This window comes from Coregonus lavaretus (assembly GCF_964263955.1).
Source record: "Coregonus lavaretus genome assembly, chromosome: 22".
In the NCBI taxonomy this organism is placed as follows: domain Eukaryota; kingdom Metazoa; phylum Chordata; class Actinopteri; order Salmoniformes; family Salmonidae; genus Coregonus; species Coregonus lavaretus.
In genome coordinates this window covers 25,352,901-25,368,551 of record NC_140009.1, presented here as the reverse complement: position 1 = coordinate 25,368,551, position 15,651 = coordinate 25,352,901, and the positions used below count along the sequence as shown (strand labels likewise).

Below are 15,651 nucleotides of genomic sequence, written 5' to 3'. Positions count from 1 at the left end.
TACTCACGCTTAGTACTTTTCACTGTGCTTCAATGAGTCATCAGTTTCTGTCATGATCTTTTTGTTTGCACAACATGTTCAGTCAATGGAAACCGGGACCTTGAATGACTAAGATGTAGTTCAGCACACTAATTGCATTTATTTGTCGGACTCTCTCACCCTAAGAAGTGTCAAATCCTGTACCTGTATCTGATCCCCCCCTCCAGGTGGACCCGTTGGACCTGGAGGTGGACTCCCAGTCCCAGGGCAGCACCACGTGGCTGGTGGAACCTGTCCCCAAAGATTCCAAGAGGACCATCAGCACTAAGTATGAGACCACCATATTCTGAGTGGACCTGATTCCTCTCCTGGGCCTGACCTGACTTACTGTACCTTTCCTCCTCCTCCTGTGTGCCTTTCACTGTCACTCTACGTCCTGCCTCTCTCTCTGGGCCAGACCCGTCCTGCCCTCCTCTGTCTCTACCGCACCCCTCTGCCTACACCTCCTCTCCTCTGTCTGCTGAGAGACTCAACTTCTCTCCTCCCCCTGTCTGTCATTTAGTCTACCATTATGAGACCTACCTCTTCTGTCCTTGCCTCGCCACTGCCTCTCCCCCTGACCACAGCTCTGTTTGTGGGGACTAACTGGACCACTCCTCCTGGACTACACCTTGGTCCCTGCTCCTTTCCTCTGTGTTAAACTGCTGCCTCCTCTGGGCCCTCAATCATTGCTCTGTGATCATCATACGGTATGTTCCTAGGCATTTGGTTCCCATTGCCTCTGTGAAGCATGATACTGTACCTTGTCTTTCCACTTCCCTCACATTGACACGGTTAGTTCTGCTTAAAGTGTTCTAATGTATGGTGCTGTTATCCAGTACCCTAGCTGTGATGTGTGTAGGACAGCTAATGTAACCCACAAATCCAGTCACTGATTAAGGTTGTTCAGTGGCGGCTAACTCCATTCTACCTCCCCACTCCTCACCATTCCTCTTTCCCTCTTACAAACTACTATCCTTTCTTTTATTAATCAATCTTGTTTTCTACTCTGGGTGCTTTTCCTGCTCTACCAGGCGACGGCCACTGTGAGGCACTGTTGACAAACTTTCCCCCTCCTTGTTTTCGGAACTTTAAACTCCTGACTCCAGTGCTCAGAAAAATATATATGATTCTCTACAGCCAAGGATCAACTACCTGGATGAACATTGTTTCCAGAAGATTCATCTGTGAGAGACTCCCTGTTCCATTGTTGTAGTTCTATGCACATTAGTAGGAACATTGGCTGTTTCTCTGCAAGGGGATGGAAGACAACCCTGGAATAAGCCTGACTTATTTACGCTCTTTGTGTAGGTTTCCCCGGACTTAATCTGAGTCCAGGAAACTGGCCCTCTGTGTCATACTGCCAAAGTAGGCTAGGGTCCAGCACTGTGATAGGAGATCTCTACTGGGGGATAGATAGGACCCCTTCCCTTTTTCCACATTTTGTTAAATTACAGCCTTCTTCTAAAATGGATTAAATAAAAACATTTCCTCATCAATCTACACACAATAACCCATAATGACAAAGCGAAAACAGGTTTTTAGACATTTTTGCAAATGTATTAAAAATCAAAAACAGAAATACCTTATTTACATAAGTATTCAGACCCTTTGCTATGAGACTCGACATTGAGCTCAGGTTCGTCCTGTTTCCATTGATCATCCTTGAAATGTTTCTACAACTTGATTGGAGTCCACCTGTGGGAAATTCCATTGATTGGACATGATTTGGAAAGGCACACACCTGTCTATATAAGGTCCCACAGTTGACAGTGCATGCCAGAGCAAAAACCAAGCCATGAGGTCGAAGGAATTGTCCGCAGAGCTCCGAGACAGGATTGTGTTGAGGCCCAGATCTGGGGAAGGGTACCAAAAAATGTCTGCAGCATTGAAGGTCCCCAAGAACAGTGGCCTCTATCATTCTTAAATGGAAGAAGTTTGGAACCGCCAAGACTCTACCTAGAGCTGGCCGCCCGGCCAAACTAAGCAATCGCGGGGGGAAGGGCCTTGGTCAGGGAGGTGACCAAGAACCCGATGGTCGCTCTGACAGAGCTCCAGAGATCCTCTGTGGAGATGGGAGAACCTTCCAGAAGGACAACCATCTCTGCAGCACTCCACCAATCAGGCCTTTATGGTGGAGTGGCCAGACAAAAGCCACTCCTCAGGAAAAGGCATGACAGCCTGCTTGGAGTTTGCCAGAAGGCACCTAAAGACTCTGACCATGAGAAACAAGATTCTCTGGTCTGATGAAACCAAGACTGAACTCTTTGGCCTGAATGCCAAGCGTCACATCTGGAGGAAACCTGGCACCATCCCTATGGTGAAGCATGGTGGTGGCAGCATCATGCTGTGGGGATGTTTTTCAGCGGCAGGGACTGGGCGACTAGTTAGGATCGAAGAAAAGATGAACGGAGCAAAGTACAGAGAGATCTTTGATGAAAACCTGCTCCAGAGCGCTCAGGACCTCAGACTGGGGCGAAAGATCATCTTCCAACAGGACAACGACCCTAAGCACACAGCCAAGACAATGCAGGAGTGGCTTTGTGACAAGTCTCTGAATGTCCTTGAGTATGTTGTGGTCTTTGTTGGATTCTGTAAACTGGGTTGACATTGTAGTGTGATGGGTGCAGAAATTATGTTTGGATTTATTTGCTTTGCTTTAGATTTTAAAAATGTTTTACTTGGTAATTTACCTGAAAATAGCTGTGCAGCGACGCTCCCCATCCAACCTGACAGAGCTTGAGAGGATCTGCGGAGAAGAATGGGAGAAACTCCCCAAGTAAAGGTGTGCCAAGCTTGTAGTGTCATACCCAAGAACCCTCAAGGCGGTAATCGCTGCCAAAGGTACTTCAACAAAGTACTGAGTAAAGGGTCTGAATACTTATGTAAATGTGGTTAAAAAGAGGCTGATATATATGCAGATTAAAAGTACAGCATTACATAATGTTGCTAATACTTTAGGGATAGTGCATTCAGTGTTCTCATTTGAAATCATATCACTGTTTGCATCGATCTAAATTTCAAAGTCATCGCCATATTCCAAGTAGTGCCAAGATCCAATCAACCCACTCTGTTCAACTAATCAGTGGAATAAGGGACTTGACTTTTCCTACTCATACAGTACCTTCTTTATGTTCATCATGTTGTCATTAATGCCTGTCTGTTTGTTTTACTATTCACCCTGCCTCAGTCGATATTCAGTGCTAACATGGAAGCGGAAGTTAATCATTATCTAGAAAAATCAGTTATTTTGATTTTGTTTTCAGTTGGCTCAGTCATGTTTTTACATTATTTTAACCCCAGTGCTGTGTTGGTGTGTGTCTCCCTTCCATGTAGCTGACTACCATGACCAGACACCCAGCCAGAGTGAGAGGTCAGGGGTGACCCATACCCATGGGGTTGTGTTGTTGGGCAGGATGCTTTTTTGGAACCAGGAGAAAGGCCACTTTCCATGCACCCTTCCTACCAGTAACACTGGGGACTGTGCTTGCATACACCAGGAAGGCCCTACCTCCTCTCTGACACCCCTGGCCCTCTCCTCATGCTCCACTCCTTCTCACCTCCACTGAGAGAGGTGTTCAGCTCCAGGGGTCAGCGCTGTAGCTCTGTATCAAACAGACAGGAAGTCAGCCCCCAGGCAGTAGGCCCAAACAACCAATATCCTCACTGCATCCACTTACTTACGCTGGAAAATGGACTCCATATGTCAAAGCTTGGTCAGTTATCCAGAGATTGAAAGGTGGGTGTTTGTTTGGTAGGCATCTCTCTTTCAATGTGAAGCACTCGACTTCAACGTCCCTCCTTTTCTGTTTTTGTTACAAATGAAAACATGTTTATCCTTGACAGGCCAGTGAATGCTGTTCAGACAGTGTATTCTATCAATGGGGGTACGAGAGTGTCATGTTCCCAGTTGTTGTTTTTCCCTGACATTTTGTGACGTGTATCCATTCCATGAGAGGTGAAGATAGATGCCTCTCTAGAGCGATCCCTCACACAACTCTCCCTCAGAGGGGCCTTTCCCATACACATACATGTGTCTTCACTGAGGGCTACGCTAAGCTAATGTTTACTCTGACAGGGAATTTTATAAAGGTACAGACAGTGGTAATCAACATAAAAATAGTTTTTTGAGCAGACAAGTAGATCGAGATCTACCTGGATATCTCAATGGGAAATGGGAGACAGATTTAGATAAAGGAATACATTAAAGTTGTCCTCGGTATGCTTTACTCACTAGGGTACGATTGGGCAGAATAATTACAATGAGAGATACAGCAGTTCACAGGCTTTCTCCTGTCCCTCCGTTCAAGCACCGGGTCAGTTACATCAAAGCAGCTCTTTGTTATCTTCATTTTCTCATTCATAACACACAGAACCGTGATAATTAATGAAATAGTGTACAGGAGGAATTATCTGACATGGATGAAGTTTGGAGGGCCGTTCAACTGACACTACAGCAACTTTTAAAAAACGGGGATTGTCTTTTTGTATGTTTTAACTGTTCTGATACTGGAAACTATAGGACCTGTTAGGAGGTACTGATGGCCTTTTATTCCCCCTGATTCTATTTCTGTTTTATTTTAAACTAGTCAATCCAGAAAACCAGTCATGTAAGATTGTAGGTACAATATGGTACACAGCGTTTTCTCCCCATATGGTATCTCTCCTGGTACGTTGACTGTTTTGGGTACTCTGTGGTCAGCTGGAGTGTTGAGCCTCTGTGGGTACATAAACTAGCTATATGGTACTCACTCTATATGATACAGCTGTCTTTAGCTGGTTGATGTGAGCACCTGCAGCCATCAACCTGATCCTGTCTCCTCGTTTGCACATAAGGATCATGGGTAGTACAATGGGACTATTCTGATGATATTGATGAAGACTATGATGATGATGAGAACAATGATATTGGATTGTAAATTAATCTCTAGCAATCTGTATTTTGATACTTGAATGATTTTGCTTTTATAGATATCTATATATATGTATGTATGTACGAATGTAATTGTTTTGCCACATTTGTCGAAAAGAGAAAAAGGACTGTCTTATAAAGTGCAACATATCATGATACCCTACGATTGAAAACAGACTGAGAGAAAGAACTCAGAGGGACCTCACTACGGAAACAAAGAAAAAAGATTGTAAATAATCTTGGGCTTCCAGTCCTTTTTTATGACTATTATTTTCCATAATTGTACAACTAATAAATGAAGACATTATTAACCAGATTCCTCTGGTCTTTTTTTGTGTGTGCTTGACAATCATTCAGCCATGAAGAATTTCATACTATTCTTGGTACTGTAGGCTTACATTTGTGTAGTCACAACAAGACAGAGAAAAGGTAATGATGATAGTATGATGAACCAACATGATCACGTCTTAGCATGGTTACCTGACAGGCTTGGTGTTGCATCTACTGACACAATCAAGTTGGTATTCAGACAATTACCAAACTGAATTCCCCTTTGGACTTTAGTGGTTAATGTTTACTGAAGGCCAGGATAGTCAATAACATAAAATCTAACTACATTTGTATAAAAATGTTTCATTTTATTGCTTTACACTTTTAATGTGTAACTATAAAAGCTGAAATGTCCCGTGCTTATCGGGTGTCAATAAACATGTAAGAGCTTGTGTGTGACGGGAAAAGGCAAACCTGTGACTTTCTGAGAACGGGTAGGCGTTAGTTTTGTATTGCCCGGTGCCCTGAGTGGGCAGAGCTTGCACATTTTAGACCATCTATTGGTTCTTAAGTGAAATCTTCACACATCCGGCGCACTGGGATGCAAAACGAGCGTGCCGGTATTTTTCAAGACACAGCTAAAGAAAGTACGCAATCAGTTTACAGGATTACAGAGCTTCATGGTCGTCTACACCTGCTGTATGGAAACTGGAGTATTTTGAAATGAAGCTTTACACCTACACGTTATTTCTCATATATCTTACAACTGTTAATGCAGGTAAGGTCTATTGCTTTTTCATAAGTGGATTGTTGGAATGTAGTCTTGCTGAGAATTACTAATTGATCTCTCACCTCACAGGTAAAGGTTCCCACTCTCTGTGGGCGTTAGCGTCACACATACTTGGAGAGACAGAGTTTCCTGAATTCTGTGTTTTGTGGATGCTGGATGATATTCAGGTGGGATACTATGACTCCAATTCCTGGAGATTTATCTCTAGGACCGATGGGAACACAGATGAGTACGAAGGAGTAGCTCAGGGTGTGTCTTGGGACATGTACCTCAGCATGAGGAAGCGGTCGTCCCTCTTACAGCACCGCTTTAACTCCACAACAGGTGAGCAAACTGTAATAAACAGATGTTTCTCAGATTCCGACAAGCCGGAGCCATAACGGTTCCCCTAAATGGACAGTAATATTGTGGGGTTCGATAAATGGACATAAAGGGGCACTCAAAGAGCATTAGATAGAGATTAGATTCATGCTATGCATTGGCCACACATTGCAATTTAAATTATTGGTAGAATGAGGAAGTAACAGGAAAAGAGTGGATCCATATCTCTCTTGTTAAGTTGCGTCAATTCAAATCTGGTATTAGGAACAAAAGAGGTCAATACACGTCTTCTAAAATAGACTAGTATTTTAATTAATGCAAACCACTTCAATGGTAAATATGATGTTCGTAAATACGGGTCCACTGAAATACCACGCAGGGCACTCAGAGAACTAAGCCATTGTTATGAGTTCTTCTTAAAATACTCAGACAGAGATAGTTCCTGCTCCCTGCTGGCCAATCAGAGTAGAGACTGAGCGTGGTTTAGACTTACTCAGCCTATCCGTTGGCGCACAGGCTGGTCCCAGCTCCTTGGCGCTCCACCGTTGCACACTGTTGCCAGGCATAAGTTGTTATCATCACAACCTGTAGAGTCAGCACCTTTTTGCAGTACACGTCCTTGGACGGTTCACAGATCACAAAGAGGCAGTGTTCGTGTCTGTGAGAAATACAAGTCTTATCTCATCCTACCCCCTAACGTTCCTCACATGAATCACAGCTTGTTATGTGAAACAATTTATATCAGTACAGTACAAACCTTTTATGTTTAATCATTAATGCATTCTTTCTAAGCTAGTCATCACATCTAGATCCCCACACTCTCTATTCTGTGACCATAAATATGGGGAGAACAGGGTAAATTGAGCCAGTGTAAATTCAGCCACCCCCATTATCTAAAATCTAGATAACCAAACAGATTTTAACTATGGTGTCAGAATGAAATATATCGGTTTCCATGGATGCCCAAGATCTTGAAGTGTATACATACATACAGTACCAGTCAAAAGTTTGGACACACCTACTCATTCAAGGGTTTTTCTTTATTTTTACTATTTTCTACATTGTAGAATAATAGTGAAGACATCAAAACTATGAAATAACACATGGAATCATGTAGTAACCAAAAAAGTGTTAACCAAATCTAAATATATTTGAGATTTGAGATTCTTCAAATAGCCACCGTTTGCCTTGATGACAGCTTTGCACACGCTTGGCATTCTCTCAACCAGCTTCATGAGGTAGTCACCTGGAATGCATTTCAATTAACAGGTGTGCTTCTTACTGCGTTTGAGCCAATCAGTTGTGTTGTGACAAGGTGGGGGGGGGGGGGGGTATACAGAAGATAGCCCTATTTGGTAAAAGACCAAGTCCATATTATGGCAAGAACAGCTCAAATAAGCAAAGATAAATGACAGTCCATCATTACTTTAAGACATGTTTCTTCAAGTGCAGTCACAAAAACCATCAAGTGCTATGATGAAACTGGCTCTCATGAGGACCGCCACAGGAAAGGAAGACCCAGAGTTACCTCTGCTGCAGAGGATAAGTTCATTTGAGTTACCAGCCTCAGAAATTACTGCCCAAATAAATGCTTCACAGAGTTCAAGTAACAGACACATCTCAACATCAACCGTTCAGAGGGGACTGTGTGAATCAGGCCTTCATGGTCGAATTGCTGCAAAGAAACCATGAATAAAGGACACCAATAAGAAGAAGAGACCTACTTGGGCCAAGAAACACGAGCAATGGACATTAGACCGGTGGAAATTAGTCCAAATTGGAGATTTTTGGTTCCAACCGCCGTGTCTTTGTGAGACGCGGTGTGGGTGAATGGATGATCTCTGCATGTGTATTTCCCACCGTAAAGCATGGAGGAGGAGGTGTTATGTTGTGTGGTGCTTTTCTGGTGACACTGTCTGTGATTTATTTAGAATTCAAGGCACACTTAACCAGCATGGCTACCACATCATTCTGCAGCGATACGCCATCCCTTCTGGTTTGGGCTTAGTGGGACTATCATTTATTTTTCAACAGGACAATGTAAGGGCTATTTTACCAAGAAGGAGAGTGATGGAGTGCTGCATCACAATCCCCCAACCTCAACCCAATTGAGATGGTTTGAAATGAGTTGGACCGCAGAGTGAGGGAAAAGCAGCCAACAAGTGCTCAGCATATGTGGGAACTCCTTCAAGACTGTTGGAAAAGCATTCCAGGTGAAGCTGGTTGAGAGAATGCCAAGATTGTGCAAAGCTGTCATCAATGCAAAGGGTGGCTATTTGAAGAATCTCAAATATAAAATATATTTTGATTTGTTTAACACTTTTTTGTTTACTACATGATTCCATGTGCGTTATTTCAGTTTTGATGTCTTCACTATTATTCTACAATGTAAAAATAAAGAAAAATTATTGAATGAGTAGGTGTGTCCAAACTTTTGACTGGTAGTATATATATATATATATATATATATATATATATATATATATATAATAAAGTGAATACTATAATTCCCTTACCACAGTTATGGTAAATGTAATAAATGGCTCAATTGACCTCTCTCTGCTAAGTGTTAAATAAGCTGGACAGCTCATGTTTTAAAATTGTTTTTTGTCATTATTATCGAAAATATTGGTTCTTTGCTTTTAAATTATTACAGGAATATTTGTTCATCAGAGACTTGTTGGTTGTGAATTGATGGGCAATGAAAAGCAAGGCCAACTCATGATAAAGGAAGCGTTCAATGGAGTTGATGGAGGTGTTCTCAATTTCAACAAACTGCAGTACAATTACCATCCTAAGTGGCCAGAACTTGAGTTTAATCAACAAAGGACACATTACGTTCAAATGGGTCTTGACAAGGTTTATCTCCCTATTTGCATTAAATCATTAAAGGACTACCTGAAGAAAGAGGAGAAACTTGTCATGAGAAAAGGTAGGCTTTGTGGACTATAAAAATAAATAGAGTCATGCCAATGCATAAACAATAGAACCAAATATTATTGTTATGCCATTATTATACCATGTGTAAAAAGCATCAGGAATACAACTGGAGCAAATCTACAGTTGATCCATTGATACACATTTCCTCCTCCTCAGTGCATCCTAGAGTAAGACTCATTTAAAAAGAAAGCACAGATTCTGAAGGGTCCAAGATCACCTGCCTGGCCTTTGGTTTCTACCCCCGCCACATCAACCTCACCCTGCTGAGAGACGGCCAGCCTGTGGCAGAGCATGAGCTCACAGGGGGGCAATCGCTGCCAAATGGAGACAGGACGTACCAGCTGAGAAAGAGTCTGACAATCAGTGTCCAGGAGCTGAGAGAGAGACACCACTACACCTGCACTGCCACTCACCTCAGTATGGACAACAAGCTTGATGTCAGTTGGGGTAAGACTAGGAGTCAAGGGATGCTCTGACATACAGTATCATCAGATTATGTGCTTTTTAGCAAACACTATGGTCCACCTCTGTTAGAGATAACAAATTACAAAGTTGTTCCAATAATAAATATTAGTCATGTAATACTGTCATGTATACATCATTTTTACAATATAATGTAATGATAATCTTGTGTTTGTTTTCATTGACAGATCCTGATACTGGCCCAGATAGCGCCTTCATCCTTCCAGTTGCAGGGACGGCTTGTTCAATAGGGCGATATGGGCGACGCACTGCCAAACGGGAAAAGGAAGGGATTTTTTTTCTAATCAATTATATCACGGCAACAGCAGTTATCAGTGTTCACGTCTGATCTGCCAGCCACTAAATGTCAAATCAGGCTAAAGTCGTGCTTCAAATGGCCCCGCCCGTTTTTGGGGCGATTTCAGTCAAGTTGAAAATCGCCCAGAAGTCTCTCATAGCCTGTCATGTAAAATCTATTTTTTTCACATTTCAAAGCTTTCAATACATTCTCTATGGGTGTCTGTGGGCTTGCACTTACGCGCTTTCGTCATACGTGACGTAACGTTGAACGTAACTAAGACAATGGCGGCTAGAAGCGTCTCTGTTGCGACCTGCAGTGCGGCGTTATTTTATGTTTTTAATTTGTAGACTTAGTTTACAAACATTCTGCCAACCATGGATTTCCAGTGGTTGGTTTTGGACTGATCTTGTTGATCGTGTACATACCCGCTACGAACGGACTAAATAATGAAAACGCTGCTGGCAGCTGAATCCCAATACAGCTGGGAGACTTGGCTGGATGAGTCCCGGACAGAGAAGTGGAGCCGGCCACCTTCACCCTGGTCAGAGCGGACCGCGATCCTGGTAAGAGAGCGACTCTGTACCCCGACATTGAACTGCTTTCTGTGTCATTGCGACCTTACTATCAATTCAATTCAATTTAAGGGCTTTATTGGCATGGGAAACGTGTGTTAACATTGCCAAAGCAAGGGAAGTAGATAGTAAACAAAAGTGAAATAAACAATAAATATTAACAGTAAACATTACACTCAGAAGTTTCAAAAGAATAAAGACATTTCAAATGTCATATTATGTATATATACAGTGTTGTTACAATGTGCAAATAGTTAAAGTACAAATGGGAAAATAAATAAACATAAATATGGGTTGTATTTACAATGGTGTTTGTTCTTCACTGGTTGCCCTTTTCTTGTGGCAACAGGTCACAAATCTTGCAGCTGTGATGGCACACTGTGGTTTTTCACCCAGTAGATAAGGGAGTTTATCAAAATTGGGTTTGTTTTCGAATTCTTTGTGGATCGCTGTAATCTGAGGGAAATATGTGTCTCTAATATGGTCATACATTTGGCAGGAGGTTAGGAAGTGCAGCTCAGTTTCCACCTCATTTTGTGGGCAGTGTGCACATAGCCTGTCTTCTCTTGAGAGCCAGGTCTGCCTACGGCGGCCTTTCTCAATAGCAAGGCTATGGTCACTGAGTCTGTACATAGTCAAAGCTTTCATTAAGTTTGGGTCAGTCACAGTGGTCAGGTATTCTGCCACTGTGTACTCTCTGTTTAGGGCCAAATAGCATTCTAGTTTGCTCTGTTTTTTTGTTTGTTCTTTCCAATGTGTCAAGTAATTCTCTTTTTGTTTTCTCATGATTTGGTTGGGTCTAATTGTGTTGTTGTTGTTGTTGTTGTTGTTGTCCTGGGGCTGTGTGGGGTCTGTTTGTGTTTGTGAACAGAGGCCCAGGACAAGCTTACTTAGGGGACTCTTCTCCAAGTTCATCTCTCTGTAGGTGATGGCTTTGTTATGGAAGGTTTGGGAATCGCTTCCTTTTAAGTGGTTACTATCTGCCCCGTGAGTTCCCCCAATTGTTTGTTACCGTTGTGTACTGTTGATAATCACAAGTTTACTGGAGAACTGAGACCAAGTAGAGACTTTGGACAGGGTGGATATGGTATAATAAAGGCAGTTTATTCAGAGGTAAAGATATCTGGAATCGCGTGCACGGACTCGTGCACGTGTGTAGGTCACCTAAATCATCAGAAAAATTGCCCCTCCTGAGAATTTTTTCAGGAGCCGCCACTGTCCAGTTGTCCTGGTGATGGCAGTTGTGTTAATTCTGATTGGGGGCCTTGTTTTTGGCATGTGGAAGTGGAAACACACAGGTGAGTTGGGGTTAGAAGAAGAGAATCGTGGCTACAGATGCAGAAAGTGTTTTGATGCTGATAACTTCTGTATTTGGAGTGATGGATTTCATTGGTTGAACTAATGCAATAACTGATTAAATAAGGCTGCCCTCTTGAGGTGGAGAATGGTCTTACATGGACATATCATCCATGGATTGATGAAGAATTGAAAAACTGTATGGTTGAAAGAGATGGGGCAAAAGGAGTGTCTAATAAGTCTGGCTGCACATCTGACTTACTGCAAATTAAGAAATTATGTGACTAAACTCAACAAAAAGAATAAATTGTTTTTGGAGTACTTTAAATGAAATTATGGGCAGACAGACAAATTCAACTCAATCTTTCATTGAATCCAGATGGCTTATCACAAAACCATTTTATGTTGCCAATAATTTTGGCAAAGTGGGCAAATTTTGGTAGGAAATGCCAACAACGAACAGTGAGCCATCTTATTCATGCATTAAAAAACAAATAATGTAAGAAAAGCTTTGTAAGTTTGAATTTTGTAAAGTTAGTGTGGGAGAGGTGGAAAATTTGTTATCGATCAATAATGACAACCTCCTGGCATTGACAACTTCGATAGAAAGCTACTGAGGATGGTAGATGACTCTATGACCACTCCTATCTATCATATTTTAATCTGAGTATAGAGGAAGGTTTGTCCTCAGGCCTGGAGGGAAGCCAAAGTCATTCCACTACCCAAGAGCGGTAAAGCGGCCTTTACCGGTTCTAACAGCAGACCTAACAGCTTGTTGCCAGCTCTTAGCAAACTGTTGGAAAAAATTGTGTTTGACCAAATACAATGCTGTTTCTCTGTAAACAAATTGACAACAGACTTTCAGCATGCTTATAGAAAAGGGAAGTCAACATGTATTGCACTGACACAAATGACTGATGATTGGTTGAAAGAAATGGATAATAATAATAATAAATAAACTGTTAGATTTCAGTGCAGCCTTTGATATTATGGACCATGTTTTTTGGCTTTTCAACCTCTGCCATATCTTGGATTAAGAGCTATCTATCTAATAGAACTCAGAGGGTTTTCTTTAACTTAAGCCTCTCTAATGTCAAACATGTAGGGTGTGGTGTACCGCAGGGCAGCTCTCTAGGTCCTCTACTCTTTTCTATTTTTACCAATGACCTGCCACTGGCATTAAACAAAGCCTGTGTGTCCATGTATGCTTAGTGGTTAAGAGCGTTGTGCCAGTAACCGAAAGGTCGCTGGTTCTAATCCCCGAGGCGACTAGGTGAAAAGTCTGCCGATGTGCCCTTGAGCAAGGCACTTAACCCTAATTGCTCCTGTAAGTCGCTCTGGATAAGAGTGTCTGCTAAATGACTAAAAATTTAAATGTAAAAATATACATGTCAGCAACCACAGCTAATTAAGTCACTGAAACCGTTAACAAGGAGTTGCAGTAAGTTTTGGAATGGGTGGCCAGTAATAAACTGGTCCTGAACATCTCTAAAACCAAGAGCATTGTATTTGATACAAATCATTCCCTAAGCTCTAGACCTCACCTAACGGGGATCCTAATAAGATAGGACATGTCCCATTGGTGACCTACCTGTGTCAATGTGTTTTTCTAGGCTTTCCTCCATTTTCTGGACATATATACTCTGCTGCCAAAGATACTGGTAAGTATGTTTAAATTAATTTTTTATTTGTCTCTATACCATATCATTATGGCTTGTACTCAATAATTCCTGTCCAATACTACTCATATCGTAACGTGTTAACCATTCTCCTCCAGAGACAGAACAGATCAACTAATCTTTAGAGACAGAATCAACAGATTATTGATACTACTGTACTCATACCATTTCTGCTGAAGATGAAAGGAAGTGGATGATGGTCACCTATTTCAAAAGTGAAATGAACAAATCCAGAACTAATCAACAAGCAAGCTTTGCACTCCAGTGATGTCCAGGGTAACTCACTAATATGGTTAATGGCACAGAGATAGCCTGAACTGTGTAGCTGAATGTTATACAGTATGATTTCATCAACATACAAGTTTTTATATTTTTTTATTTTACCTTTATTTAAACTGGGTCTCTTTTACATGGGAGCTCTGCATATACAATTTCATAAGACAAATCAAATACAATATAAAACAAGTAAGTCCATCCATTGTATTGCACCATGCACTTTCAAATGAGGACTGTAGGAATCATTAAAAGTCTGATATCTGTAACTGTAGACTATTACCTGTAGTGTATTGCCAGTCTTGCCATGTCTGGCAATTATCGAAAAATGACCACAATGGAAATAAGTCCAATGAGAAATAATATATAATTTTATTGTGTTATATTTTATACTGTAAAATGTAAATAATAGTACATGTACTAGCTGTATAATATGTATTTCTTAAATTGTCAAATAAATTCAATGAATCAATCCATGCTTTTTCATCTGAAATTGTTCAGAATAATCCATAATTGATGGAGGTGCAAATTGACAATAAGGCTCAACTCCCCCCATCCAATTTGAATCACTGTATGCTCTCGCTGAGTATGTGGCAGAAGGTAGATCGTGTATCACTGACCTAAGTATCCTAAAACCACCAAGGAGGATTAAGCCACCACTAATTTATAGGGATTATGCCTGTGTTATTTTGGTTAATCATTGACCTGAAAATAGGACAAGAGAAGGACTGTACTACACAACTGTCTCATGTCACTCCGAAAGGTTTATCTACTAGTTATATGCCCATAGGTAAGTACTAGAGTGAATTCAAAAAGTCATTACTGAGAATGTGTTGCTCTCCTCCCTCTGACAGAGAGTGTATGGGTAATGATTTCCCATCAGCCCTTCATCTCTCTCCAGAACAGCATTCCTGCTATTCTCCAAGCCTCTCTGTGTGCATGTTTGTGTGTGTGTGTGTGTGTGTGTGCGTGCGTGTGTGTGGAAATACATGCTATTCTGGAACAGCAGGGTGCACCATGTCAACACAAGACGTGTGTCAATAAAACACCTCAAATAAGTCCCCTTTTATTCAATATTGTATACACAACATATTTTATTATATATATATATACAGTGAGGGAAAAAAGTATTTGATCCCCTGCTGATTTTGTACGTTTGCCCACTGACAAAGACATGATCAGTCTATAAATTTAATGGTAGGTTTATTTGAACAGTGAGAGACAGAATAACAAAATCCAGAAAAACGCATGTCAAAAATGTTATAAATTGATTTGCATTTTAATGAGGGAAATAAGTATTTGACCCCTCTGCAAAACATGACTTAGTACTTGGTGGCAAAACCCTTGTTGGCAATCACAGAGGTCAGACGTTTCTTGTAGTTAGCCACCAGGTTTTCACTCATCTCAGGAGGGATTTTGTCCCACTCGTCTTTGCAGATCTTCTCCAAGTCATTAAGGTTTCGAGGCTGACGTTTGGCAACTCGAACCTTCAGCTCCCTCCACAGATTTTCTATGGCATTAAGGTCTGGAGACTGGCTAGGCCACTCCAGGACCTTCATGTGCGTCTTCTTGAGCCACTCCTTTGTTGCCTTGGCCGTGTGTTTTGGGTCATTGTCATGCTGGAATACCCACCCACGACCAATTTTCAATGCCCTGGCTGAGGGAAGGAGGTTCTCACCCAAGATTTGACGGTACATGGCCCCGTCCATCAACACTTTGATGCGGTGAAGTTGTCCTGTCCCCTTACCAATTGTTTTCTTGGTGACTATGGTCCCAGCTGCCTTGAGATCATTGACAAGATCCTCCTGTGTAGTTCT

The 15,651-nt window shown here is 41.6% G+C and overlaps 1 protein-coding gene and 1 pseudogene across 4 annotated transcripts in view; both read left to right on the top strand.

The window, feature by feature from the left end:
• LOC311150145 (ankyrin repeat and SAM domain-containing protein 1A-like) overlaps positions 1-5,246 on the top strand; it is a gene marked incomplete at its 3' end in the record, with an annotated part of 115,094 nt that extends 109,848 nt beyond the window's left edge. For 2 of the 3 annotated variants that reach the window (XM_084187443.1, XM_084187441.1), the window contains one exon: positions 207-329. In XM_084187443.1, coding sequence (XP_084043569.1) covers positions 207-329 — 123 coding nt within the window. Of the gene's footprint in view, positions 1-206; positions 330-3,354 lie in introns of those variants that run through there. The other variant, XM_084187442.1, reaches the window with a different exon arrangement.
• Positions 5,247-5,802: 556 nt separating this feature from the next.
• LOC311149896 (zinc-alpha-2-glycoprotein-like) lies at positions 5,803-13,709 on the top strand (annotated as a pseudogene). The gene is made up of 8 exons (XR_014615674.1): positions 5,803-5,978; positions 6,060-6,314; positions 8,968-9,243; positions 9,408-9,698; positions 9,902-9,955; positions 11,810-11,884; positions 13,496-13,543; positions 13,660-13,709. The product of XR_014615674.1 is annotated as a zinc-alpha-2-glycoprotein-like (transcript).
• Positions 13,710-15,651: the final 1,942 nt, after the last annotated feature.